The following is a 27581-nucleotide window of genomic DNA, read 5'->3' on the forward strand; positions in this document are numbered from 1 at the left end:
AGGACATGTGAGAGGGCCCTTGGACCAGCGTGGCCACATGACTTTCTTACGGAAGGGGAGGCAGAGGGCTTCATGGGTGCTCCCGCGTGGCAGTGTGAGTGTGCTGGGAGCACCTGGGGGAGAGTGGAAAGCACGTGGTGCGTGGGCCAGGTGCCCACCCCAGCCACACAGGATGCTCCAAGATCCCGCTCCATCTTACTTGTGGAGATGAGCCCTGGCTGAGGTCTCCCAGGGTCTGTGGGGTGGGCATCCCTCACCCTCCAGAGAATGCCAGTACCAAGTCTGCACTTCCCCCCGAGTGCAGAGTGGCTGGTGCTATGGCTCGCAGTGCTGCCCACAGGTTAACCTTTGGGATAGTTTTTTCAGATGTCCTGTGGGAACTAAAAGCTAGATGTCTGTGGAACCAGATTTTCTGTCCGTCATTTCCTTTCCCCCAGCAAATTCAGCATGTTTTTTTTCCGAGCAAGTTGGACTGCATTCTTTAGGAAGGTATGATGGCTGTTTGTACTGGTGGCTGAAATAGAAGTTCAGTGGTGCTGGCCACACCTGCTCCCGGGAAACTGGAGCTTTCCTGGGCTCAGACCGGGCAGGTGGGCTCATGGCCGCACAGGCAGTTCCATCATGTGCCGAGACTCAGCGGCATCTCGGGAGACTCAGCCAAATGTGCCTGGGAGATGTCATTCTAGTACTGCTTGGGAGATTTGGCACAGTGCATCCTGATAGATACTGAAGTGCATCTCAGGGGACATGGCTCAGTGATTCTGGGAGACTTGGCCTCATGCAGTGATATTCCTTATGTGATGAGTTTGATTTTTGAAGTAGTATGTTGTTCAGTTGCTCAGTTGTGTCCAACTCTTTGTGACCTCATGGACTGCTTAAATTAGTATAATTCATTACTTATCAAAACGTATTACTTCTGAGGTGGCTGTATAAATTAGTATAATTCAATACTTACCAAAACGCATTACTTCTGAGCTGGCTGTATGATGATTTTTTTATTTTTTAAGGATGCTGCAGATAACGTCTGAGTTCCTTTCTGACCCCTGGATGTACATCTGTAAAGCCCTGCGGTGGGGACTTGGTGCTGTGAGGGTTAACTCATTTCTCTCACCTGGAGGCTGCTTTGTCCTTAGGCAATTGGCGTTAGACAAATGACATGCTGTCTAGAGAGAAGGGTATTTAAATTACATTGCTGGACTCTGGGTTGCCAAAAGGAAGCCCTCTGGGGAACCTTATATATTTGACATGTATTTGCAGTGTGTAATTGGAACCGTGAGAAAGGTTTTTTGTTCAGTGTGATTGAAGAGTTTCCTTATTTTAAACCTGTTGAATCTGGAAAGAGCTGTTAGTTTTTGAATTTTTTCCTCTGATAATGGCTTCTTATATAAATTTAGGGCAAAGACTGTGTCTCCTTCATATACCACCCCAAAGTTCAGTAATTGCTCCGTACCCTACGCGGACTGGGGCTGATCTGTCTCGTCTTCCCATCCCTGGATATCCGAACTAGAAGCCCAGCTCATCCTTCTGCAAAGAAGAGCCTGGTGATGAAGGGCTGAGAGGTCGGGGGCAGCCATGGACCCTGCCCAGGAGCAGCAGAAGCAGGCCAAACCCATCCTTCTATCCCCCAGGGCATGGTACTTCCTACCACCTTTGGGTGAACTGAAGCAGAGAGCCTCATTTTTCAGTTTTCTTGTTGAAGACATCTGTCATCTCGCCCTCTCTCCTCCTGAGTTGTTTTACTTTAGGAAAATCAAATCCCTTTTCAGTGACGTGAGGCAGGAGTCCCACCATTGCTGTCAGTGGCCGTGTAGTCCCCTCTCGCAGACCCCAGCCCAGCAGCGAGGCCTGTGTTTATTGCTGGCAGCGCTTCTTCCAGTCAACCCTAAAAGAAATCAGTCCTGAATATTCATTGGAAGGACTGATGATGGAGTTCCAATACTTTGGCCACCTGATGTGAAGAACTGACTCAGTGGAAAAGACCCTGATGCAGGGAAGGATTGAAGGCAGGAGAAGGAGGAGACGACAGAGGATGAGATGGTTGGATGGCATCACCAAACACGATGGACATGAGTTTGAGCAAGCTCCGGGAGTTGGTGATGGACAGGGAAGCCTGGCGTGCTGCAGTTCGTGGGGTCTCAAAGTGTTTGACATGACTGAGCGACTGAGCTGAACTGAACTGAGCGCTTCTTCACCTGTACTTGGGCCTCAGCCACTGGTGTTTAGAGGCAGGTGTAATAGAGCGGTCACCAGAGCTTTCGAGAGAAAGAATTTGAAACTGCCTGTGCTGAGAACTGGGGTGGGACCTGCCAGGGGAGCTGCAGCAGCCTGGCCACATGGGTGGGCAGGGCGGGCAGTCGAGGCCCTGAGGCCCAGGCGGGCTCAGGTCTCTGCTTCTCTGACCTAGCTGGGCAGATGCAGAGCAGTCCAGAGCCTTCGTGTCTTGAGCGCCAGTAGCTACCCGAGCACATCACATGGGCATGTGTGGGTGCCAGGGACCAAAGTTGGGGTTTGTGGGGGCCACCTTGCTACACAGATCTCAGAGCCCATGTTTTGTACTGTTTTCCTTCTCTCTCAAATAGGTCTGAGCCTGAGTGCAACATATGGCTCCCTCTGCCCTCTCACAGCTGGCCTCCATCCATTCCTCCAGGCAGAGAGCCTTGTGGTCGGACCTCCGAGCATAACGATTTTCCCTTCAACAAATGCCAGTCGGCTGTGAGAGGTCTCTTACTGTGCTGCGGCAGACCTCCGTTGGTGGGCACGGGTCACAGTGTGTGTCCTTTTCTTTGTGACTGGTTGACCTCAGGAGCCATCTCACTCTGACCTCGGCGTCAGGCGCCCCCGCCCGCTCAGGGGCCTTGGCGGCCAGCGGTCAAGGGTGAGGCTGTGTCCTTGTGGAGGTGGGCTTCTCCCAGGGGTCCCTGAGCATTTCACAGGGTAGTAGTTGGATGTGACGTCCACCTGAAGTACACGTGGACAGTACTGACCGCTGTCATTCATAGTTGTCTGTTTGGAAATTGATTTTGTCCAGTGGACCGATAAATTGGGACTCAGCAGTTAGCATCCAGATTTCCCTCAGGCTATAGAGTTGCTGAACGGTCTTCCCCAGAAGTGTCTGGGCAGCTGGGTAAAGTGGTGATTTTAGAGAATGTGGCGAGGCAGTGGCACTGAGTTTATACGATGCGTCCCCTCAAGGTGCCATAGCCTGTTAGTTTTGACGTGTGTTGGGCCATGAATAGGCTACCCTCTTAGCACAGAGAGTATGAACAATGCTAGAAAAATAGGAGTAATTCCAGGTAAAGTAGAACTTTCCCAGGTAAGACAAATGAAGGCCAATTTTAAGCATTACAGATTTAGTTAAAGTTGAGATAATAATTTTTAAAATGGCTAATTAGATTTAACTACTTTATCTGAAATAGCTGTGATAGTGTCCTCTGGTTTGGTTTGGCATTTATACCTGCTTCATATTTTATTTTTTTTATTTTATTGAAGTATGATTTACAATATCATGTTAGTTTCAGATGTATAGCAGTGGTTTGGTTTTACACACACTCACACACACACACACACACATTTTTCAGATTCTTTTCGCCTAAAGGATATTCTAAAATAGTATAGTTCCATGTTGGTTGTCTATTTTATTTTTATTTTAAAAGTTACTTATTTTTGGCTGCTCTGGGTCTCTGCTGCTGCTCTTGGACTTTCTCAAGTTGCAGTGAGTGAGGGCTGCTCTGTGGTTGTGGGGTGTGGGCTTCTCATTGCGCTGGCTTCTCGTTGTTGAGCAGGGCCTCTAGGCGCACGGTCTTCAGTAGTTGCAGCATGTGGGCTCTATAGCGTAAGCTTAGCAGTTGTGGCACACGAGCTTAGTTCCTACACTTTTAAATCCCGTTTGTTGTTGTTCAGTTGCTGAATCCAACTCTTTGTGACCCCATGGACGGCAGCACGCCAGCATAAAACTCTATGCATGAGTGTTATATATTTTATTTTCTTTTAAAGTAATTTACATGTCTCTAATAGACAAGCCCTTCCCATATACATGAAATACATGAATATGATAAACTTAATAGGCAAATACCGTACAACTTCAGCTCCCTTAACCAGTACAGTGTTCTTCCCATGGTTCTTAAATTCACTTGCATCTTTATATAGAAAACTACATATACAATATTAGAAACTCAGTGAGACATTTTTAAATGGAACTAGAAAGATAATCTGTGTGTACTTCCAATTATTTTAAATATCACAGATGATTTACATAATTAAACATACCTGGGTTATTCCTGAAGTTATCACAGAGTGACCCTGGCTTGCTTTACCCTGTCATTCCTAGTTCTCAGCCCTGAAGCTCAGCGAGGTCACAGATGCCCTCTGAGCAGAGTTAGCGCACCCGTGTAACGGTGTCCATGCTCACTCCCCAGCTGGTGACTGCTATTGGCCAGAGTTAGAAACCCATGTATTGCTTGTGGTCCCCTTGACAACAAGACTCGGGGCCGGTGGCCTGTGGGTCAGGTACTCTTTCCTCACTGGACGGTGTCCTGGGTGACCTTGCCCACCCTCCTGTTACTCCCCTGATGTGCCAGCCCCTTCCCTCGCTCCTGGCAGCCCGTGTCCCTTTGCGTCTCCTAGGGCCTGGCAGCATCCTTTGGGTGTGGCCGGCAGGCATGTCTGTGCCATCCTCTAGGAGTTTGGGGGCAGCTTTTCAGAAACATTTTCACCTGAGTCGAGCTGGTGGACTTGTGAGTGACTTTCTGAGCACGTCATGAGTTTCCGAGTGACTTGGGGCAGGACCGTGGCGTGTGTTGCTCGCACCGGGCTCTGCGGGGCCAAGGTGCAGGCAGGGTGGTGGTACAGCGGCCGCGGTGTCTGTGGCGTCCGGAGCGTGGCGTCAGGGCCGCCTCACAGTCTCTCTCCCCCGTGTGCAGTTGTCACCGTGATCCTGAAGGCTCTGACGTACGAGGAGAAGCGGGGCGCCTGCAGCGTGGGCTCCAACGTCCGGGATGCCGCCTGCTACGTGTGCTGGGCCTTCGCACGTGCCTACGAGCCTCAGGAGTTGAAGCCTTTCGTCGCGGCAATCTCAAGGTAAAGCCTGTTAAATGATCCTCCGATCGCTTTGGACTAGTGACAGCATTAGCTTGCCTGCTTCACTGTCTGCTCCTGTACAGTGAAAACCAGCACAGCCTCATGAGGTTGGAAAAATACCTTTTCCGTGGCTTCCTGGGCAGAGCATTGAGGGCAGCAGGCTGTGCCAGCCACATGGGCGTGGGCCCCACTTTTAGGATCCGATGTCTGTGCCTGGGAAAATTAGATGTGTCCCTAGTATACTGATGTTAATTTTCTCCCTGTCTCCTGTTAGACTGAAGTGAGTCCCTTTGACATGAAAAGGGAGTTCAGCTGTCCACTTCCGGTGGTTGGTTCCATGTCACGCTGGAAGAGGAGTTGAGCGCTGGGTTGGTCATGGTTGTAACACTGACCCGACCACTGTTACTCAGTGATGGATTTTAACATGATCTCCAGTCCCAGAAGCTGCCTCCCACCAAGGAGGTGCCCTGACAAGAGTGGGAGACCCCCAGGTCTCATAACGTCTCCACAGGACGACACTATCTCCTCCTCTGCCCAGTGCATCGGGCTCCCCCGTGGTCTGAGCACCAGCGGTGCCTGAGGGAAAGCCGCAGGGGACGGGGGCCACTCGAGGGTCAGGAGAGGGTTCTCAGGCTCGCTTACTACTCAGGTCGCGTGGCCAGGCTGTATCTCTCAATCTTGACCCTCACGTGAAGGGAAGGCCTGCAGAGCAGCCTGGGGATTCTGATCCCTGCTCAGGGAGATACACTGCTTCCTTGAAGTCGTAGAAGTGTCTGACTTCTCCTGGCCATGTCCACCCCGGGAGGGGCAGGAGGGCAGTAGGCTCCTGGAGAGGCTGTGGTAGGTGTCTGCGGCCTGAGGCCTGGCTGCGGAGACCAGGCTGCCCGTGCCTTTGTCCCCTGCTCCTGCCCTCGCGTGTATTCCCTGCGCTCTTGTTGCTCTGCGAAGGGGAGATTGCTGTTTACTTAATACAGCTTCGGGGAGGGTTCTGCCTACTGCCTTCTTGCTCTGCTCCTCAGCTTTTTGGAAGCTGCTTCTGTAACTAGAATGAAAGCACAGGTGTATTTTGCTCGCTGTTTCCATCAGTAGTCACAGCATGATGAGCCTCTGGATGAGAGCTGTCTCATTCACAGTCGTGGCTTCCCACTCAGCCGAGGTCTTGTGCCCAGGGCCCAGGCAGGTCCAGCCTTGCACCTGTCGCACTGCTTCGGGAAGCTGACATGCCTCGACTTCGGGGGACCTGACTTCAAAGGGTCATTCCCATTTCAGAGTGAAATTATCTCGGCAGTCTTCTTTTTTCACTTTAACCTTTGTGGCTGAGAGCGCTGAAGGTTGCAGGAACCTGGGCCCCTCCTTTCTCTGGGGACTGCCTTTGGCTCAGCCCAGCCAAAGAGAGAATCAGGACTGAGGGCCGAAGGGTCAGCAGAGGTGCTGGGCACAGAACTGGGTGGCCACCACTCATAACGTCCTCTGCTTGGGGCAGAAGCTTCTCGCCACCCAATAGGTGAGAGCATCAGAGTCACAAGATTTCATTGCCAACTTGAAGAGACATAGTGTGAAGGGTCCTGAGCCCTATGGGCACAGATGAGCCAGAGAGCAGGATTCTGTGTGGGCCCTTGACTTGGGAACGGAGGCTCTTTCAGCTGTAAGCAGACACCATTGCAGTATTCGTCTCAGCAGAGGTTTTAATGCAGAGTAGCAGCCAGTGAGGGTGCGCAGGAGTGCTGGTGAACGTTAAGCCTGGCCCTCGTGTAACGTGTGACACTCGAAACATGGTGTCCCAGTGTGGGCGATCCTTCACAGACTCCCATCCAGTTCTCCAGGAGGCTGAAGGGGCACCGCACATCTTACTCCAGTGTGACCCTGTTACTCAGAAAAGGAAAGACCCTGTCTGGTGAAGGGGTCACGTCCTGGAGCTTGCGCCTGTCTGGAGAGACCAGTGACCCCACTGGGTAGAGGCCTCTGCGGCCAACCTTCAGGGTGAAGGTGATGCAGGGCAGGCCCTACCAGGGGATCCCCAAGAGCTCTGGAATGTGGGGGGACGGAGTGGAGGTGGGTGGTCAGGATGCCAGGCCTTCTGAGCTGGGATTTATTTTAAGAAATGGTGCTTGGGTTGAAGGACAGATCACAGCTGCAGGTACTGGTGGCCATGTCTGTCCGCAGAAACTCGTGTGGTTCACTCGGGGCCTTTGATCTCGAGGAAGGCTGAAATTTCCCTGATGTCTTGGGCACGCCCAAGCGATTGCTGATGAGTTTACACTCACCGAAAGCACAAGCTGGCAGGGGAGCCCAGAGGCTCCTGCTTCACAGCCCTCCTAATTTCCCCTAATTGACCCTGGAGTTGGTGCCTTGTGGAGTTTCAGCTCAGAGGGGGCCCCTCTCATCCCCTTCCCCTGCACCCATCCCAGGACTGGATTGGCAAGTGCCCATTGGGGCTGTGCCTGGCAGCTGTCTCAGTCCAGTTTGGCAGGTTCCTAGGGAGCCTGTGCTCCAACCCTTCCCGGTCCATCTCGATGGCAGGCCTGGGGGGTGGAGCGGGCAGGCTGCAGGGTGAGTCACGGTGCCATGTGAGCCTTCAGGACGCTGCTGGTGCTCGCCTCCCTGCCTCAGGAGTATCGGTTGGGGTGTGTCCTTCGAGATTTGCCTCCCTTGGTTTGTAATAAGTGACCACATTTTAATTGTCAGCTTTTAAGCCCATTCATCCTGGCACATGATAAAATCTTGAGATCTTCAACTATACTTTCACAAACTCTTCAGTTTGGATCCTGCAAAAGTAGACAGTTGAGATCAAACTGTAATTCTGTAAACGAACTAGACAAATCTGATGAAGAGAGTCAGGCGGTGGTAATAATGAGGCAGGACTGGGCTCAGCCCACACAGAGGGAGAGGTCAGAGTGTGGCTGGCCCCCAGTTCAGACGGCCGGGCAGGGAAGAACTCAGGGGTCAGCCACTCACCTTCCTAGAGGAACGTGAGGAACTATCCTTTTACTTCACCTGTGGATACATGCTCACCATCTCTGTTTTATAAATATCCCAAAGAAAGTTTTTAGGTCAGTTTGCAACATAGTTTGAATTAGTGTTGGTTGATTTTGAAAACCTGTTTTTCCTAAGTGTTACACACAGATTAAGAGATGGAATAACTATTTTGTGGATAAGTAAATCGGGCTTCCTGAGAAGCCAAGGGTAATTTAGGGACAGAGAGAAACAAAGTTACAATGGTAGAGGATGGTCGTGTATTATTTTGAAATACCTTCTCAGCAGTAATCAAAAACTAATTTGTAAGAAGAAAAGGAAAAAAAAAAGAGCCCTGTTGCCAGCATATGCGTTGGTTGTCACCTTCTAGTGATTTCCTCACCTGAAACTCTTTTGTAAGCCAAGCTCCTGTTGACATCAACCCTGCAGGGCCCCTCCCGTGCTAGGGGCAGTACCCAGCTCAGCCTCGCGGAGCAAGCTGGGCGAGCAGGGCCGCGTGGGCAGCACCTGGGGATTGGCTCCCAGATCTCTTCCTCGAGGGCAAGATTGTCCTGAAAAATCAGGAAATGGCAAGCATTGCTCAAAGCTACGTCTTGTTCCCACTCAGCGTTTCTTGATGGCAGACTTCCAGGGGAAGAGAACCTTTTTTGTTTCTTGAGAAAAATTAAGTGGCAGTTCCTGACCAGGGTGTTCCCATCCGTCCACCTGTTAGGCCTCCCCTCGGTTTCCATCTTAGCTCTGCTGTGATTGAAAGCACTTTGCAGGTGTCTTGTGTTTTACCGTCACGTCAGCTGGCTCCTGAGCTTTGATTCTTCTGATTTAGGGAAAAATTTAGCCACAGGCGGGTCTTGCAGTTTATTCCCCAAATAGTGTGACTTGTAGCTTTTAAGCATGGATGGGTAAGAAATCATCTGTCTTGATATTTTAAAAAGGTTTTGACTTTGAAATGACAAGATTGCTGTTAATCAAGGTAAAAAGGATTTTTTTTTTTTTTATTGCCACAAAAATATTAGACAAACTAACAAAAATTGAGTTTGGGGTAAGATCTGTTCTTTGCTGTACCTGCTAAAAGCCAGGTGCCTGGAACTCAGAGCAGGTCTGGGCATGCAGCTCCCCTGACTCGGACAAGAAAGAAAATCCCTTTCTGTTTGACATAGACCATCCTTCTGTGTTGGGAAATCCTGGTGAAGTATCACCTGAACTCTCCCAGTGAAAGCAAACAGGTGAAGATACCGAGAGCGTTCCAGGCCTAGTGGCTGCCAGGTGCTCAGAATGGTCCTTGCTGACTGCAGCCTGGCCCCTGCACCCCTCTCGGAAAGGTGAAATGAGAGCAGAGAGTCACGCTCCGCCCCGTTCTGCTCAGGAAAACTGCACAGCCCACAGGACGTGGGGGCCCTAGAGAATCTCTCATGTTTATATGTAACCATTGTTGTCACACGTACTGTTATTTGAAACATGCTAGTATTTCCAGATGAGCCAGTTTTGTTCTGAAAGTGTGAAATCAGAATAATTTTCAAAATTTAGTCCACATCAGAACAGTATTAAAAACCTGTTACAGTCACAGAAGTATACCCAGTGGACTTGTTGAATTAACTTGAGTCTATACTTAAAAGCTGTGAAGGCTGGTTAAATGTGGATAAAGCAGTAAATGTTTTAGGCCCTTTACTTACGAATGCAGAAGCAACCTGATGGAAGTTTGTGGGCCCATCTGTGGTGCCCCAGAGTCAGGGTCTCAGGGTGTGGCCAGTGCCAGCCCTTTGGTAAACCGGTCTTTGGACAAGCCTCACCCTGCCTGTCTGAGTTGGTGTCGTGGCCCTGGGGCCCTCGTGAACTGTGGGGTTCTGCCCCTGTGACCACAAGGCCCAGGGTATGCTCACCGTGAAGGGGCAGGGGCCTTGCACCCAGAGGCAGACCACTGCTTGCCATTCAGGGGGCTTTCTGCTGGGGTTCCCATGACACACAGTCTCTCCAGGAAGGACTGCTGTGTGGCCAGTGAGGCCTTACCGCGGGGGGCGCCCACAGACCCACCTGAGGGCGAACGGAGAGTGTCCGCAGGTGAGTGTGAACGGAGTCCCCTGCAGAGAGTGCCTGAGCTCGACCTGGACGACCCCTGCTGCACCCCTCATAGCTACCAGGTAACCATGGGGAGCGTGTGCAGAGAGTGAAGTAGATAGAGTCGTTTGCCCGTGGCTGGAAGGAGGTAATCCACACATGATGAAGCTGGGAAGGGCCCTTCAACTCAGGAGTTCATTACTGTCTTGGCTTGATTACAATGTAAACATACAGTCTTAAAGCCCAACTGTCTCCGTTTGGCACCACAGGGCAGGCCCCCCAGGCTGACCTGCACGGCGCGGCAGGTGGTACAGAGAGGAACTTGGACTTGGCTCCGTGGCCTTGGCTGCACCAAGGTTGAAACTGGGCAGGGCCGGTGTGTCCACAGCCGGGGGGCATCTGGGGGTCGGAGGGGTTTGGTGTATAACTTAGCAGTGACCTTGCAGGGGTTATGGTGGCCTGTAGGATGGCAGGTGATTCTAAGTTTCTTTTCTATTTTTTTCCCATTTTCTCTGTATTTAGAAGTGTTCAATACTTTAAAAATTGTATTTTAGGGCAAATAGATTGACAGGAAATTTCAAGAATTCAGTGTGTAATGTGAACTTCTGGTAGTGTTGACTGGACCCAGAGTCAGTAGAAACATGTCCACATATTTCTTGTGTCAGACACTGAAGGAAAGCGGGAAGTCTTGGTTAGTATATTTTCCTAGCATACATATGATCTTATGGAGGTGGCGCTAGTAGTAAAGAACGCGCTGTCAATGCAGGAGATGCTGGAGACACAAGTTTGATCTCTGGGTTGAAAGATTCCCTGGAGGAAGAAATGGCAACCCACTCCGGTTTCTTTACCTGGAAAATCCCATGGACAGAGGAACCTGGCGGGCTACCGTCCGTGGGGTCACAAAGAGTCGCCACAACTGAAGTGACTTAGCATTAGCACTTATTCATATGTAAATATAATACTTAAAATTCCATTGATGATGAGAGTATATTTAGAGTAAAATATCAAATATGTTTTCACTAAGAATAGTCACGTGTATATGTTAATCTCAAACTCCTAATTTATCCCTCGCCACCTTTCCCCTTTGGTAACTGTAAGTTCGTTTTATATGTCCGTGGGTCTATGTCTGTTTTGTATAAAAGTTTATTAGTACCATTTAAAAAAAATTTTACTTATTTTTTAATTGAAGGATAATTGCTTTACAGAATTTTATTGTTTTCTGTCACATCTCAACATGAATCAGCCATAGGTATATACATGTATATATCTCCTCCCTTTTGAATCTCCTTCCCTTCTCCCTGCCCATCCCACCCCTTCTAGGTTGATGCAGAGCCCCTGTTTGAGTTTCTTGAACCACAGAGCAAATTCTCGTTGGCTGTCTATTTTATATATGGTCATGTGAGTTTCCACGTCACTCTTGCCGTACGTCTCACCCTTAAGTGTAAGTGATGCCGTATGATTGTTGCCTTTGCCTCACTTGGTTGGTAATCTCTAGGTCTGGCCATGTGGCTGCAGTTGGCATCACACACACTGCTGTATGTAAACCAGGAAACAGCTGAGCTCCTGTGTAGCACAAGGAGTGATACTCCGTATGTTACAGTGACCTGTGAGAGAAGAATCTGAAAAAGGGTAGGCACACACCTGTGTGTAACTGAGTCACTTCACTGGACACCTGAAACTAACAACGTTGTAAGTCAACTATGTTTTTTAAAGAAGCCCAGTAGTTTTATAATTTTTGGTTATTGAAAGATCACAGAATTACATGTCTTGGTCAGTTTAATGATTTCTGAGATTTTGTTAACAAAAGCATTTAGATGTTGAAATGGAATCAATTAATCTTTAAATGGTCCCACTAAAGTCAACGAATTTCCTTTAGTGTTAAGCCTAGTATTTTTTTTAAAAAAATCTCATCTTAGCTATAGTTTATAATATAGTAAAGAGTTGAGAGAGGAAAAGGGAAGAACCTTCTGTTTAATAAGAGTTTTGCTGAAATTAATTTCAGCTTTAACTAGTGAAAGGACCCCAAATACTAATACTAGATCTTTAAAAATCTTTAGATATTTAGTTGCTTTTCAGAAAAAACTTTTAAGCTTAAACTAACTTTAGACCTAAAGAAGAATAGCAGAAATAATAGCAGTTCCCATAAGAGCCCTTCATCAGCTTCCCTGAATGTTGACTTCTCACTAAGGAGGCCAAAGATGAGCATTGTGTGGGGCCAGTGGTTAAACCGCAGCTGCTGTTTGGCGATGTGCCATCTTGCTGTTGAATTTGGGGTGTGCCCCAAGCTCACTGCCCCCGTTGAAGTCTATAAAATTAATGTTTAAAAAGCGATAGGCATTTTGGGGGGTGCTTTGAGATTAATAACTGTCCAGCTTTCACACTCAGTGCCCATCAGCTGCTGTGCTAGGCCAGCAGCGATGGTGGTGGTTTCATAGGAAAACGGTCCTGTCCGCTTCCTGCTCGTTTGTTTCCTTACATCAGTGTGGACCCCGGCTTGTCTTCTAACACCGTTGGTTATTTTGTTGTCAGATTGCAGTACGTTTAGTTATTTGTAGCACAGCAAGATGCCCCAGGCTTTTCTTTTTCCCTTGCCCCAGCCTTGGAGTCCACCACCTCCAGGAGTCCTTGTTCCTCTTAGTGGAGAATGGTGTTTAGAATCTAAGACCTGGGTTCCACGCCCACACCCACCCCTACACTACCTTTGTACCTCCAGCCTGGCCCACTGCGGGGACACCTGCGATTCCAGCCCAGGCCGGCCGGGTCCCCTGACCTCTTTCCTGTGCACGGTACTTCTTCATCCCGGCTCCCTGCCCTGCGTCTGTGTGCAGTGGTTTCAGCACTGCTAACTCTCCCCGTGAGAAACAGCTGCTCCAGGGGAGAGTGCTCCTCTGCGTCCTCCCCGTCCATCGAGTGGGGTGTCCCTGACTGACACAGGTACATTTCCACTTTCCCAGGGCCTCCGCTTCCTGTACTTTTTAATTTGCACTTGGGAAAATTCACTCTCATGAACAGCTTTTGACAGATTCGTAGAGTTGGGTCCCCCAGTTTCAGTACCAAACAGAATGGCTGTCAGACAGGAGGGCAGCATCCTTTTCAGGAGACCTCTGCGTGTCTGAGATAACCCCTTTTCAAACATTTCCTCTGGGGGCTGATAGGAGATACCAGGTCACATCTGCAGCAGCGCTCTGTCCGCACTTTGTTTTCTGTTGTTGCCGAAGCCAGGTGGGCACTTGAGCTCCTTCTGGTATGTCCCTGATGGTTGAGGGTGATGATGTAGCGAAGGGAAGTTTCAGTGAAGCTGATGGACAGTCTGAGCCTGTGGGGGCTTCCTTCTTGCTGACCGTGGTCAGAGTTTGACCAGGGGAATAGGCCCCTCAGAGCAGCTCTCCGCTTCGCTGCCGTTTCTGGGGAGGTGCAGGGCTCGTCGCTGCTCTTGCTGGCCTCCCGGGCCCCCTTGTTTCTCTGTTTGTACCTGTGGTCCTGCCCTACACGGCCCGTTCACGAGGCCACCTTCCCTGTGACCCCGCTGGCTCTGGTGGAGTTGGGGTTGGCCACCCTCGCTGCGCTTCGAGCATATCTTCCACCGAGGCCGTGAGCCATGGACGGGCTCATGGGCGCGTGGAGGAGGGAGACTGTGGGGTCAGCGTCCCAGGGTCTGTGGAGAGTCCCTTTCATGAACCACCTCCTCTCTTCCTCACAGCGCGCTGGTGATTGCCACTGTTTTCGACCGAGATGTAAACTGCAGGAGAGCAGCCTCTGTAAGTTGTCCTGTTTGGGCCTTTTCTTGAGGGTGTGGGTGGCTCTCACCCGTGACCACCTCCCCCGAGAGGCTGTTGTCACCGGCTTGTGAAGCAGGAGGGAGGCCCAGGGGCTGGTGGGAGTGTGGCTCCCACTCCCTCTGGGTCCCGGCTGGGGAGTGGGCTGTAGCCTGTGGCGGGTGGGTCACGATGGGTTGCCGGCCTCCAGGCGGAAAGGCAGGGGGTCCCCGAGGGGCGAGTGTGAGTGGGTGCTGCCATCTGAGTGTGGGGCCTGGGATTGGTGTGGCAGCCGTGCCCTCTACTTGTGGGTGATATGGAATCGCGACCTCTATCCTCAGATGTTGGGGCTCCGTCAGGTCACAGAGCTCCCCATGGCCTGCCAGCTCTCTGTTCTCTGAAGTACGTGGGGTCCTTGAAACTGTGTTTCAAGCAAAAGTTTCCCAGGAAAGCCCAGAACCTTATCTGTGTCCTGCAGTTTCTCTTTTGTCTTGAGCATCAGTAGGAAACCTAGTGATTCCTTGAGAAATCTTCACGTCTGTGCCTTGATATTTCCCCCAGGCAGTAATTGTAAAACTCCTTGAAATACAGTAAAACTCTTGTTAAATCTTTAAGAGTTGCCTTTTGGGGAATTCCCTGGTGGTCCAGTGGTTGGGACTCTGGGGTTCCACTGCAGGGAGCCTGGGTTCGATCCACACAGCTGCGCTGTGAGGCCTTAAAGAAATTGCCTTTTATATTTTCTGTTTATTGGAACCTCAGAACTAATTTTGGGAAGCAGTAATAAAAGCATTGATGCTTTTATGATATCCTAGAGAAGAGGTGGAATAGAAGAACAGAAATTTTTTTTTTTTCTTTTTCAAGCTACAATTAAAATCTTTTAAAATTAGTGGAAGTTCTTTGCATTAAACACCACCTAAGTAACTCCTCCTTACTTAGTGGCGCATGTCTAATGCAGTGAAAGATGCTTCTGTTTGAAGCTCATTTGAAAAGGTAGGGATCGAGTACCTAATTATTGGGGATGAAATTTCTCTTATCACAAAGCTGCTTCCTTGTGATGATGTGTTTGGCCGTTTTGGACTCCTGTTTGTGCTCTGGTTTTGTGCGCGCCATGGGACACCACACCCAGTGACCTGGGGCCTTCTCCTCTGGCACCAAGGTGTAGGGGGTGCTATGAGCGTGGTGAGCTGCCATCTTTGTGGTTTGGATGCTTTTTGGATGATTCAGTGGATGTCGGCAATTTAATCTCTGGTTCCTCTGCCTTTTCTAAATGCAGCTTGAATATCTGGAAGTTCATGGTTCACTGACTGTTGAAGCCTGACTTGGAGAATTTTGAGCATTATTTTCCTAGCGTGTGAGATGAGTGCAATCGTGTGGTAGTTTGAACATTCTTTGGCATTGACTTTCTTTGGGATTGGAATGAAAACTGCCCTTTTCCGGTCCTGTGGCCACTGCTGAGTTTTCCAAATTTACTGGCATATTGAGTGCAGCACTTTCACAGCATCATCTTATAGGATTTGAAATAGCTCAGCTGAAATTCCATCACCTCCACTAGTTTTGTTCATAGTGATGCTTCCTAAGGCCCACTTGACTTCACATTCCAGGATGTCTGGTTCTAGGTGAGTGATCACACCATCGGGGTTATCTGGGTCATTGAAAAAGCAAGAGAATTCCAGAGAAACATCAACTTCTGCTTTATTGACTGTACCAAAGCCTTTGACTGTGTGGATCACAACAAACTGGAAAATTCTTCAAGAGATGGGAATACCAGACCACTTGACCTGCCTCCTGAGAAATCTGTGTGGAGGTCAAGAAGCAACAGTTAGAACTGGACATGAAACATCAGACTGGTTCCAAATAGGATGAGGAGTACGTCAAGGCTGTATTTTGTCACCCTGCTTATTTAACTTATATGCAGAGTACATCATGAGAAATGTTGGACTGGATGAAGCACAAGCTGGAATCAAGATTGTCGGGAGAAATATCAATAACCTCAGACATGCAGATGACACCACCCTTATGGCAGAAAGCGAAGAAGAACTAAAGAGCCTCTTGTTGAAAGTGAAAGAGGAGACTGAAAAAGTTGGCTTAAAACTCAACATTCAGAAAACTAAGATCATAGCATCTGGTCCCATCACTTCATGGCAAATAGATGGGGAAACAATGGAAACAGTGACAGACTTTATTTTTGGGGGCTCCAAAATCACTGCAGATGGTGACTGCCATCATAAAATTAAAAGATGCTTGCTCACTGGAAGAAAAGTTATGACCAACCTAGGCAACATATTAAAAAGCAAAGACATTACTTTGCCAACAAAGGTCTATCTGATCAAAGCTATGGCTTTTCCTGTAGTCATGTATGGGTGTGAGAGTTGGACTATAGAGAAAGCTGAGCGCCGAAGAATTGATGCTTTTGAACTGTGGTGTTGAAGACTCTTGAGAGTCCCTTGGACAGCAAGGAGATCTACCCAGTTCATCCTAAAGGAAATCAGTTCTGAATATTCATTGGAAGGACTGAAACTGAAACTCCAATACTTTGGCCACCTGATGCGAAGAACCAACTCATTGGAAAAGAGCCTGATGCTGGGAAAGATTGAAGATGGGAAGAGAAGGGGACGACAGAGGATGAAATGGTTGGATGACATCACTGACTCAGTGGACATGAGGTTGAGTAAGCTCTGGGAGTTGGTGAAGGACAGGGAAGCCTGGCATGCTGCAGTCCATGGGGTTGCAAAGAGTCAGACGTGACTGAGCGACTGAACAAGAACATACAGTGTGACCTTTAGGACTACCTTTCCTGCAGCGCGATTCCCAGAGTCCAGCCAGGCCTTGGCAGTACTGGCAGCCCCCGCTTCCGGCCCACCCCTGGCTGAGTCGCGTCCCCTGTCCAGCTGTGCACAGCTGCCTGAATTGTGCATCTGCTGTTGGGCCTCTGGGTTGTTTCTGCTTTGGAACTATTAAGAATTAAGCTGCTGTGACCATTCACGTACAGGTTTTCATGTGAATACAGTTTCTGTTTCTCTGGGATAAATGCCAAGAATAGGATTTGGCGGACATATGGTGGTTGCACGTTTAGATCTGTATGGAAGGGCCTTGCTGTTTTCCAGAGGGGCTGCATCACTGTAAACCTGCCCTCCATCATCTGTCAGTGATTGGTTTTTCTATGGCCTCACCAGTGTTTGGTGGTGTCATCATTTTTGTGTTCGTTACTTTGCTTAGATGTGTGGTGATAGCTCACCATGGCTTTAATTTGCATTTCTCTCATGGTGATGCTAGTGATGTTGAGTATCTTTTCATGTGGTATTTACCACCTATATCCTCTTCAGTGAAATGTTGGTTTGTGATATTTAACCACCAATGCTCTTTGTGTGCATCTGGTGGATCTAGTAATTAAAATGACAAAAGACAGATTAACAGGGGAAAAAAGTTAATTCATACACACGACGGTCTCATAAAATGGGCCCCCTAAAGTGACCAAAGCAGGCTGTTTATATATCATTTTTGGACAAAGAATGGTTATTTGTGAAGATTAAACAGAAGGGGCTGGTGAAGGTGTGACAAGATTGATTTCCATAACTGGTTATGAGGATGCTTTCTTGCCTCCTGAAATGGGGAATGTACCGTCACGTGAGACATTTATTCTTGCTTTCGGAGTTGGGGTGTTTAAAATACCATTTTTGCACCCCCCCCCGGCCCCCCGCCCCCAGCCATTTGTCATTTGTCAAGTAACTTTAACTCAGAATAACAATATGTGGCTTGGGTGGCCTGCCTTCAGCTCCAACAAAGTCTTTGCCTCCCTTTTTTACTGGGTTGTTTGTTTTTATTGTTAAATTTGGGAGTCTGTCTATTCCAGATACGAGTCCTTTCTTGGGCGAGTGGTTTGCATGTTCTTCTTACCAGTTTGTGGGGTTCTGTTCATCCTCTTTAGAAGTCTTTCATAACAACAAGTCTTTTAATTTCAATGACATCCAACTCACTACTGTTTTCTTTTATGGATCATGTTTCTGGTGTCAAGTCTGAGAATCTGAGAATTCATTGCCTAGCTCTCGATCCTAAAGGTTTTTCCGGTTCTGTCCTATTGATCTATGTCTGTCTTTCTGTTTGGGTTTTCATGGCTCCATAGCAACCCTAATACTGGGTAGAGTGAGTCGTCTCATTTCCTTTTTTCCCCCCAAATTGTGTCACTATTTTAGGTCTTGTGCTTTCTCCTATAAATCTTTTTTTTTTTTAACCTTTTAAATGATGTCACCAGAATAGTAAATGTGTTCCTAAATAGTGCATGTTACATAAATTGACATTGTATTTTTTTTTCATTGCCTTTTGGTTGGTTTCATTTTCGTTTTTCGTTTTCTTTAATGAATTTATTGCGAAAGCTGAAACATGGTACATAGCAGAAGTCCAGTCTCCCCCGCTTCCAGTGTAAGCTGCCCGAGGGCCCTCAGGGAAGGGCGGTTCTAGTTGTACCTCCCTGAGGCCACCGAATGCTTGGTCTTGGAGACAGTCAAGTTTTTTACGTTCCTCTGTCACCTGCGGGAGGTGTTAGGCACCCATTTAAACATTATGTGGGGGTCTTTGTGTTCTGTTGTCTTGATTCCTCGTGCAAAGGACTGGGTGTGCTCTTCCCAGGGGATGGTGATGGTGTGGGTGAGATGAAAGTCCTGGAGGTTATGACCTCATTCCCAGGACACTCCCGCTCCAGGCATTCAGCCTGTGTCTGTAAGCAGGTTTGTGCCTCCCAGGAGCTCCCTGAAGCCACTGGCCACCTGACCTCTGCCCTTTGACCTGTCTCTGGTGGATGGCACGTGGCGATGAAGTTGCATTGTGTGCTTTTGATAACTGGTGGCGAGAAGGTCCCTGAAGGACAGGGAGGCCTTTTGTGGTACAGTCATGGGGTCACAAAAGAGTCAGACACGACTGAGTGACTAAACAACAAACAAGAAGGTCCATCTGAGGGCACCTCATTTTAAGTGAAGCTCTGGACCTTCTGGACAGCCCTGCTCTGGGCCTGTGAGCGGGACGTGGAGCGTGTCCACTGCAGTTCCTGGGGCAGGTGGCACGGGGAGACCAGGCACTCGGTGTCACCATCCTGTGAGCTGTCATCACAGATCCCCAGTAAGATGACTTGGGGTTTGGGCCTTTAGTTAACCAGATAGATTTGGCTTTATTCCTGTTTCTATATCTAAGGCCTTGAATCAGGCTTTGGTGTGAAAGTCAGCATCGGCCACTTAGCAGATTTTATAAACTTGAATTCTTAACCTGTGGTTTGAGAGCACAGCAGGATGTAAAAAGAGAAAGATAAAACCACTCCTAAGGCTCTGAGTGGCCAACAATGAGACCTTTATTTAAAAAAAAATAAAGCTGTGGCTCATTTGTTCTGCCCCAGCTTTGCTGTGCGTCCATCACCAATGGCCAGCGAGTGCACACCTAGCTCACCACTCTGTTTGTGTTTCTCTTCCTTAGGCTGCTTTCCAGGAGAATGTGGGACGACAGGTATGGTTACTTTTAAATATCTTCATTCCTAAAACTTCCTGTAGATGTAAAAGTAAAAATAGTGGAGCCACTGACATGGATAAAGAATTGACCTAAAATATAAAATAAGCTAGTACTTCATAGGGTGACTTCTGGTCACATATTCACTCATAACTCGGGTGAATGTTGACACAAGTTTTATACAATTAGTAGCTGTTTTACAGGAAACTTGAATGTGTAGTTTTCACAAACGTCAGAAATCCGTGCCTCAAGCACTGCTGAGACCCTGAGATGTCAGCAGTTGCCCCTGGGCCCCGGAGGGGTTTGGGCAGAGGAGCCTGGCTGGGCAGGGGCAGAGACATGGCCCCTGCCTGTCCCCTTTGTGGGAGGAGCCAGCTTCCTCCTGCCAGCGCCCCACGGCCCCTCCTGGCGCAGCATCCTGCTGCAGGCCATGAATCTCTTAGCACTGGTCAGCCTGGGCTGGGAGTGTGGCGTTTACCCCCAAGTCATTCATACTGTATGTGATGATGACCACCCTGGGAGTGTGGCCAATCTGGTGGCAAATGGGGGAGAGGTCTTCTTAGGGGAGATACCAAGCTGAGCTCTGTTGAGAAGGGCGCCAGGAGAGGGGTCTGGGCTGGAGGTGAGTGAGTTTCAGGTGTGGGAATACTGGGGACAAGCAGTGATGGGCCTTGAGGCCTTGAGGGGCACAGTTCAGACTGCAGGACTGAGGGGAGCCCACGCAGAATGGCTGCTTGGCGGGCGGGAGAGGCGGTAGTTGGGAGAGGTGGTTGTCCTCAAGAGGGAAGGCTTGGACAACACGGGATTCCAAGACTCCTGCCTGGACATCTGGGAGAAACTGAGTGTGCAGAACTGTTGCCTTGGGTGAGCCCGAGTCCGTCAGGGTTCTCACAGCAGGGCTGGCCTTGCCATTGAACCAGAGCCTGTGTTCCCAGCACTGGGCCCACGGCCTCTGGATTGACTTGCCTTTCCTGGGCTGACAGGGAGGGACCAGGGTGAGAGGGCTAATGCTGCAGCTTCCACAGGGATGATGTTTGGTATACGGTGGGAGGGTCTCCTGGAAGCATGGGATACTGAGCATGGGTAGGGGTGCTTCCACCCATGTGGCCCGGGTGTTGGAGCGGTCCCCCAGCCCTCAGGGTGGAGCTGAGAAAGGAATCAGCGGGTCTTCAGGCTTGACCAGGTCTGTGAAGGCAGCCGACTTGCTCACCTTCCATCGAAGGCCATAGAACCGCCGAGGGGCAGTGAGGAGGGTGGATTAACTGGGAGTTCTGTAGCCTGTTATTGTGAACTGTGACCCCACACGTGGAGAGGTTAGGGCCTTGAGGTGAGGTGTCCAGTTCTGAATGCAGTGTTAAGGCTAAACTGATGCCAAGGTGGATTCAAACGAAGACTTGAATTCCACAGTCATTGCCAAAGGTAGAGGGAACCAAATCACACAACTTGAACTTGAATTTGTGGTACATTGAGATTGTTGAGGTGCCACCTCATCCTTCAGCGGTGCTTTTCCGAGAACCTAGTAAGGACTCAGCCTTTCTTCCATTGCTGTGAGGTGACAGACCCAGTGTGCTTGAGTGTCACTTAGTCCTGTCTTCCTGGAACCCCGAAAACTTAGAAAGCTAGTCACTCAGCAGCTGCCAGCCTCTGGAGGGTGGCTGGACTGAGGAGACCCTGGGGCGTCAGGAGGCGTCTCAGCGTTGTCCAAGGGGCGGCAAGCTTGCGTGATGGAGCAGAGGGTCCCTCCTTCTGCAGCCACAGTGGCCTCTGTCTAGCTCGGCCTCAGGCTGGTGTGGGTGGCCTGGCGTCCAACAGGAGTCAGCCCGGTGTGCGGTTGCCCCTGGGGTGTTGGGGGAGCCTCCCCTGCACTGAGCTGTGTCGGGAGATGGATTTTTGGCTTTTAGGTTCACTTGAGAACCAAACCTCCGATCCTGAGGTTGTGTCCGTGACAAACTTGCCAGGGTCCATTGACAATTTGGAGTCAAATTTCAAGTTCAGTTCTTCATGTGTGGGGCTCCCTCAAAAAGATAGTGTGGAAGGTTAGCGGTTTATGGATCCCTCTGCCTAAGGCTTGCTCAGTGAGGAAGGGTGCCAGGGACCCAGGCCTCCCCAAACCCTCTCATGGTTAGTGACAGCACAGCATTCGCTCCTTGGTTGCAAGTTTGTCATTTATGTCCTTTTAGAAAGCATATTGTCTTGTTTTCAGATATTCAAGTATTGTAACCAGAGAGTGGTGTCAATAATAACTTGCAGACTTTGGGGTGGGGCCTGGGCCGAGGCTGGGAACGTGTCCCTGGGTATGGCCAGTGTCCCTGACTCCCCCACCCGCTTGTTTCAGAGTCTGGTCCTGGGTGTCAGCTGTCAGGCCCCCACACATGACCTCCCAGTTTTTGTCTTGTTCATTCTCCCACCAGCTGTGGGGGTGGGCTCCTGTCCAGGATTCACAACCCAGGCAGGTGCCGCCCCCCCACAGGGGTTCTGGGGTCCTTCTGGCTGGAGGGACACTGGTTGAATGAAATCTAAACTTTAGTTCTGCTGAAATCTGATGTCTTTCTGTGGTGTGTGGTTTAAAGAAAGGGCTCTTACAGTATTTTAAAGTTGAAATGCTATAATTGTTAGGAAAAAAAATTTTTTAAGTGGTTCAAATAATTTTAGCACAGTATCCAGCCTCGGAGAGGCAGTCAGTAGTCCTTGACTTGAAAGTCTTTGGGTGAGCTTAGTTAAGGCATGTAGTTTTAGCTGTCAGTTTAGTAACCAAGTCTACATTCCCCAGCACTTCCCAATTTGTTTATAAACCTAACTCATGTGCATATGGTTATCAAACTTTGAAATTGCCTTTTTTACTCATTGAAATAACTTTCATCTCTTTTTTTCCCCCGCTTTTTCATTAGGGCACTTTCCCTCATGGGATCGATATTTTGACCACAGCTGACTACTTTGCTGTCGGTAACAGGTCTAACTGTTTCCTGGTTATAAGGTAAGTTTTAATAGTCATCATAAAATACAATGTTTTCTTTGAATCACAGATCTCACAGATCAGTTTCCACCCTTTGGTCTCTTGAGCCTGGAAGATCCATTGAAAGTAAATTTGTGTGTAACAAGATTGAAAAAGGAATTGAAAACTGTTTTGAAAGGTTTCTTTCTCATTGATGGGACAGAGTGCCTAGGGTGTGAGTCTGTTTACATAAAACTTCACAAAAAATCCAAAGGAGGACAGTGGCCCGTCATGGGTGGCCTGGAGAAGGGGGTGCTCACTTTTTAAAGAGGTGTTAACGGTTTGAAGAACACTGCTGTGGTGGTTATTTTTCCCTTAAACCAGTCCATTTCATTAGGTATTTCTTCTAGAGCATGGTCTTTTGCAGGGAATAGCTGCGAGCCAAAACTGTGTGTTGCTTTCTGTGTGGCCACTGCTCCACTGGGGAGCTTCTCAGAATGAACCCTCACATTGAAAGGGACTGTTCTTTTATTGTTTCAGTGAAGCAGTGTTTCCCAAGTGAGAGTTATCTCTAGCTTCTTTATGAGTAAAAAAAGAGGTATTTGAGAAATCAGGTCAAGGAATAAATATTTAACATCCCTAACTGCAGTTTTACAGAAATCGCATCAAAGCTTACATAATTTAAGTACGTAAGTCGTGGGGCAGTGGGCCCAGTGTCTTAGTTAATTAACCCATCGCAGCGGTAGTACAGGATGGGCCTGATTTCATGAAGTGACTTATTTGCCTTAAATTTTGCTTTGAATTGGGAGAGGAAGCGCGCCAGTGCCTTTTTAAACTGTTAACCATTATGTGTCTGAAGGGTAGATTCCCCAACACCCCTGCTGTGCAAACTGTGCAGAAACTGCATTTCTCCATAACCAGCACAGATAGATTTTTTTTTTTTTAAAGATGTAGCATTTGGCCTCTTTCCCAGAAATAATCTTTGCCCAGACAGACTCTGTATTTTTAGCATCCTTTCCACCTTTCCTCAGCATTTAATGCTTCTTTGCCTTATCAGTTCTTTCCTGTTTTAATTCTGTTTTCTTTGATTGTTAATCTTTGAACATGTATTATACATGGAGAATCTCCCACCTTTGCCCAGGTTTTCTAGTTAAAAACTCTCAGCGTTCTGCCTTGGCATGCTTTTCTTGTGGCTGAGGTCTCATAGTTGGTCTGCTTTTCATAGACGGGCTGGCTTGGGGTCTGTGTTTTTTTACAGAGGGTTCTGCACACTTGCCTGGACAAGAGGCAGTTTGTGCAGATGGGTCCAGCAGTCATGGACCAGGGGCTGTGGCTTCACCCCATTACCACAGGGCGCTTTGGGCAAGCTCTCCCTTTGCCCCAAGGCAGGGCTGACACCCAGGGTCCTATGCCAAAGGAGCCTGGTGGGGCTGGGGATACAGCCCTGCAGGAAAGAGTCCAGAGAGCAGGGCCCAGCCTGACGGGGTAGGGCTTCTGAGCCACAGTGGTCCTTGGGTTGTCCTGAGGTCAGGGAGCCAGGTTTGATGGTCAGATCTGCATTTTGAGCCTATCACTGTGGTTACATTTTGGTAACTGGAAGCAAGGAGATAGGGCCCCTCACAAGGTGGGGGACGGTCAGGGGAAGGTCAGGGCCCCTCCTGAGGTGGGGGGACATGGTCAGGGGATGGCTAGGGTGCAGGAGTTGGGTCACCAGGAGAGTTGGGGTGTTGGGTGCACCAATGAGGGAGAAAATGCCTTGGGTTTGGGGGAAGGTCTGGAGCTCAGCTTCACCAAACATGAGGGGCTCATGGCACATCTTGAGTGGACGTATGGCTGATGTGTGGATGGTTCTCCTGGAGATGGGAGTGTCTGATGCAGAATTGAAACTTGTGGACGAGGGCCATCAGGTGGGGAGACTGACATCGTCTTACCTCTACTTTTGACTCAGAGCTTTGTCACAGTACTGGTGACAAACGGAAAACTGCTCGTGTTTAATGTGTAGATGCTGATCGGTGTTGACGGGCACCGATCTCTGTCACCAGAACACAGACAGTGAGAGACTGGCTCCACAGGATCTCCAGGTGCCCCTCCTCCAGTGGTAGAGAATCTGCCTGCTACTGCAGGAGACATGAGATGCAGGTTCAGTCCCTGGGTCTGAAAGATCCCTGGAGTAGGATATGGCGACACACTCCAGTATTTTTGCCTGGAAAATCCCACAGGCAAGAGAAGCCTGGCAGTCTAGAATTCAGGGGGGTCGAAAAGAGTCAGACAGTACTGAGCACGCACGTAGGCACTCCTCCAGGCACCCGTCTGTTCCTGTCACTCTGGGTCGTTCGGTGACTGGAATCGTGTGGTGTGGACTCTGGGTGCTGTTCTGGCCACCTGCGCTCTGCCTGCTTCCTCAGATGTGTCCTTCCTGCGTGGGTGCCCATGCGTGCCTTGTTCCTTCATGTGATGAACCATGTCTGTCCATCTGTGAAGTAGATCTCAGAGTTTCCAGGTGGGGGCTTCGATCACCTTTGTGTGCACATATGTCTGTGGGGAGGTGCTTTCCTTTAAAACACTGGGAGTGGAGTGGCTGGACACTGACTTTAAGAAACTGCCAGACGGTTTTCCACAGTGACTACCTCATTTTACCCTGTCCTTGCTGGTCCCTGGTGTGGTCAGTTTTTGTTTTGTTTTTTTTTTTAAATCTCAGCCATTCTAGTGAATGTGCAGGTGGAGCTCATTAATTTGTTTTTTCCCCCAATGACTAATGACATTGAGCATCTTATCATGGGCTTATTTGACCAATCGTTTGCCTGTTTGTTTCCTGGGCTAGTTGTTTTCATGTTACTGAGACTTTGAGAGTTCTTCCTCAGAGGATGCAGATCCTCTCTCAGGCCCATGATCTGCTCATGCTTTCTCCTTGTCTGTGGCCTGTCTTTTCAGTGTCCTGTGTATTCCTAAAGACAAAACCCTTTGTTAAAAATCAGCTTAAGTTTTGTTCTCCTATTTTATTACATTTGATTTGCATACAGTAAAGTTCACCCATTTAAAATGTGGATTTTGGCAGGTACATAATCACCTCTGTAGTCAACACGGGGAATGTTTCTGTCACTCCAGAAAGCGCCCTCAAACCCGGGCCCTGACCGCCTCGGAGTTGCCTTCTGTCACTGGAGTTGACCTTTTCTAGAACGTGTGGGACAGTCGCGTGGTGTGTGGGCTCCTGCCTCTGTGTCATCGCCCGTCGATGCCGCTCACAGCCCACCGCACGGGCTGCGCCCTGTGCCCTGCTCACCAGCTGGTGGCCGTCCGAGCCGCTTGGCTCCGGATGTGTGCGTCCGGGTGGTGCTTCTCTTTGCCCAGCTGTCTTCTGCTGTGGCGTGACAAGCAGTTGTGAGCACTGTTTGTTGGTTTGTCTTCTTGTAGTTGCAAATTTCCTTAACAGATCGCTGGCACCATAGCACTGTGCATCCTTCTGAAGATGGATTTTGTCATGTTCTGTTTTCAAGTGGTGTGCTTTCCAGTTATTTTGCACATTCCTGTCCCGTAAGTGCTTCAAACTAAGGAAGCCCCAGACTGAACTTTCCCTGTTACTTCCTAATTCAGTGAACATCATGCTGCCCACATCGTCAGCTCAGTTTTGCTTCTCCTTCTCTCATTCCTCATGTCCAGTTGGTGACCTAGTTCTGTCACTCCTTCCTCCCTAACAACCCTCAAACATTCACACTGCGTGCCTGCTCAGTCGTCACCAGCTCTCACTGTCCTGGTCAGCTGCAGAGCCTCCATGGCCACCCTGTCACTTGTCTGCGTGAGGACGGAATGCTCCTCTTTGTCGCACGCCCCCTGCCTCCTGGCCCTCCTTGGCCCTCCTGCCTGTAGTCCTCGCCCCATGGTGGATACCCCTCTTAGACTGCAGTTGGCCTCCGTGCCTGAGTCCCTGTAAGTGCTGAGTGCTGCCTGGGCTGGTGGTTCTAGCCGTGCGTCTTCTCCAAGGTCAGCCGCTAGTTAGTGCCAAAGCTCAGACTAGAATTCAGGTGGCCAGCCCCTGTCTGGTTCTTCCTGTGAGGCTGCTGGTTTGTCTGCCCACTTCTCTGGGAGCTCAGGTTGCTGGCCTGGGTTGGGTCTGTCTGTTGGGTGGGGCCAAGGCCCCATAGGTTATGTGGGACCAGGAGTCACATCTTGGCTCCATTTCTGACAGCTTTGACTGTCCTGACTGTTCTGTTTTCTTCTTCTGACTCCCGCTTAAGTGATTCCTTCGTTTTTAGAGGGGCTCTCAATCCAGCTCGCTGCTGGAGAAGTCTCTGCTTTTCTTCCTCTCATGCCCGGAGCACAGATTTTCCCTGACTTGACTCTCCCAGAGCTCATGCCTTGTAGCACACGCATGCCCACCTGGCACCCGTGTTCACCCTGTGTACATGCAGTGTGTCTGCACAGGGTTTGGGTAAAATCCTGTTCCCCCTTCTTGGCCTTCTGTGCCATCCACTGTATTTTTCAGCCTCTGTGTAACACGCGGGTGATGGACAAGTCCATAGTGGGGCTATGTAGATGGTGTGGCAAGTTCAGACAATAAATGTAAGCAGTTGGTGTTTTAGAGGCATTAAGTATAAAAGTGTGTTTTTTGGAGTAAGTAATACATCTGCTTGGTATACAATTCAGAAGGTGCAGGAGTTGTTTGGGGAAAACCAGGGCGTCTCCCCTTTCCTCTCAGGCACCTGGCTCTACCCTGGGGGTCCTTGCTGACCCCCAGTTCCCGTGTCTTCTAGAGAGATTTGGTTCACATCGTGTCTGTGGTTGTATTGACTTCCTTCTGTCCATGCTGAGCAGGGGCACACGGTGCGCAAGGTTGGAACCACCAAAGTGCTTTCCACAGAGGGTTGGTCGGATACAGGCACACCCTGGGGATATTGTGGGTTCCGGGCCAGACTGCTGACACAGAGCGAATATTGCATTAAAGTGAGTCGCATGAATTTTTTAGTTTCCCACTGCATATGAGAGTTATCTTAACACAAATCTGTAGTCTGTTAGGGGGTGATAGTTAGGTGTCTGTAAAAACAATGTACATGCTCTAATTTAAAAATGCTTTATTGCCAAACAGTGCTGACCATCATCTGAGCTTTCAGCGAGTCATAGTAACATGATCCATCACTGTTCACAGATCACCATAACACATCACATGTAATAATATTGAAAAAAGGTTTGAAATGTTGCAAAAGTTACCAAGATGTGACACACAAGAGAGCAAATGCTGCTGGAAAATGGTGCTGATTTGTTCAACACAGGGTTGCCCTGTATCTTCAATTTGTAAAATATGCAGTGTCTGT

At 49.1% G+C, this 27581-nt stretch overlaps 1 protein-coding gene across 1 annotated transcript in view; it reads left to right on the top strand.

Annotated features, from left to right (window-relative positions):
• Positions 1 to 27581, top strand: part of TBCD (tubulin folding cofactor D) — a 145033-nt gene that overhangs the window by 77135 nt on the left and 40317 nt on the right. The window contains exons 14-17 of the mRNA XM_065911174.1: positions 4920 to 5076; positions 13802 to 13859; positions 19314 to 19343; positions 22232 to 22317. Coding sequence (XP_065767246.1) covers positions 4920 to 5076; positions 13802 to 13859; positions 19314 to 19343; positions 22232 to 22317 — 331 coding nt within the window. The remainder of the gene's footprint in view (positions 1 to 4919; positions 5077 to 13801; positions 13860 to 19313; positions 19344 to 22231; positions 22318 to 27581) is intronic.

The sequence above is a fragment of the Muntiacus reevesi genome, chromosome 18, assembly GCF_963930625.1.
Source record: "Muntiacus reevesi chromosome 18, mMunRee1.1, whole genome shotgun sequence".
NCBI classification, from domain to species: Eukaryota; Metazoa; Chordata; class Mammalia; order Artiodactyla; family Cervidae; genus Muntiacus; species Muntiacus reevesi.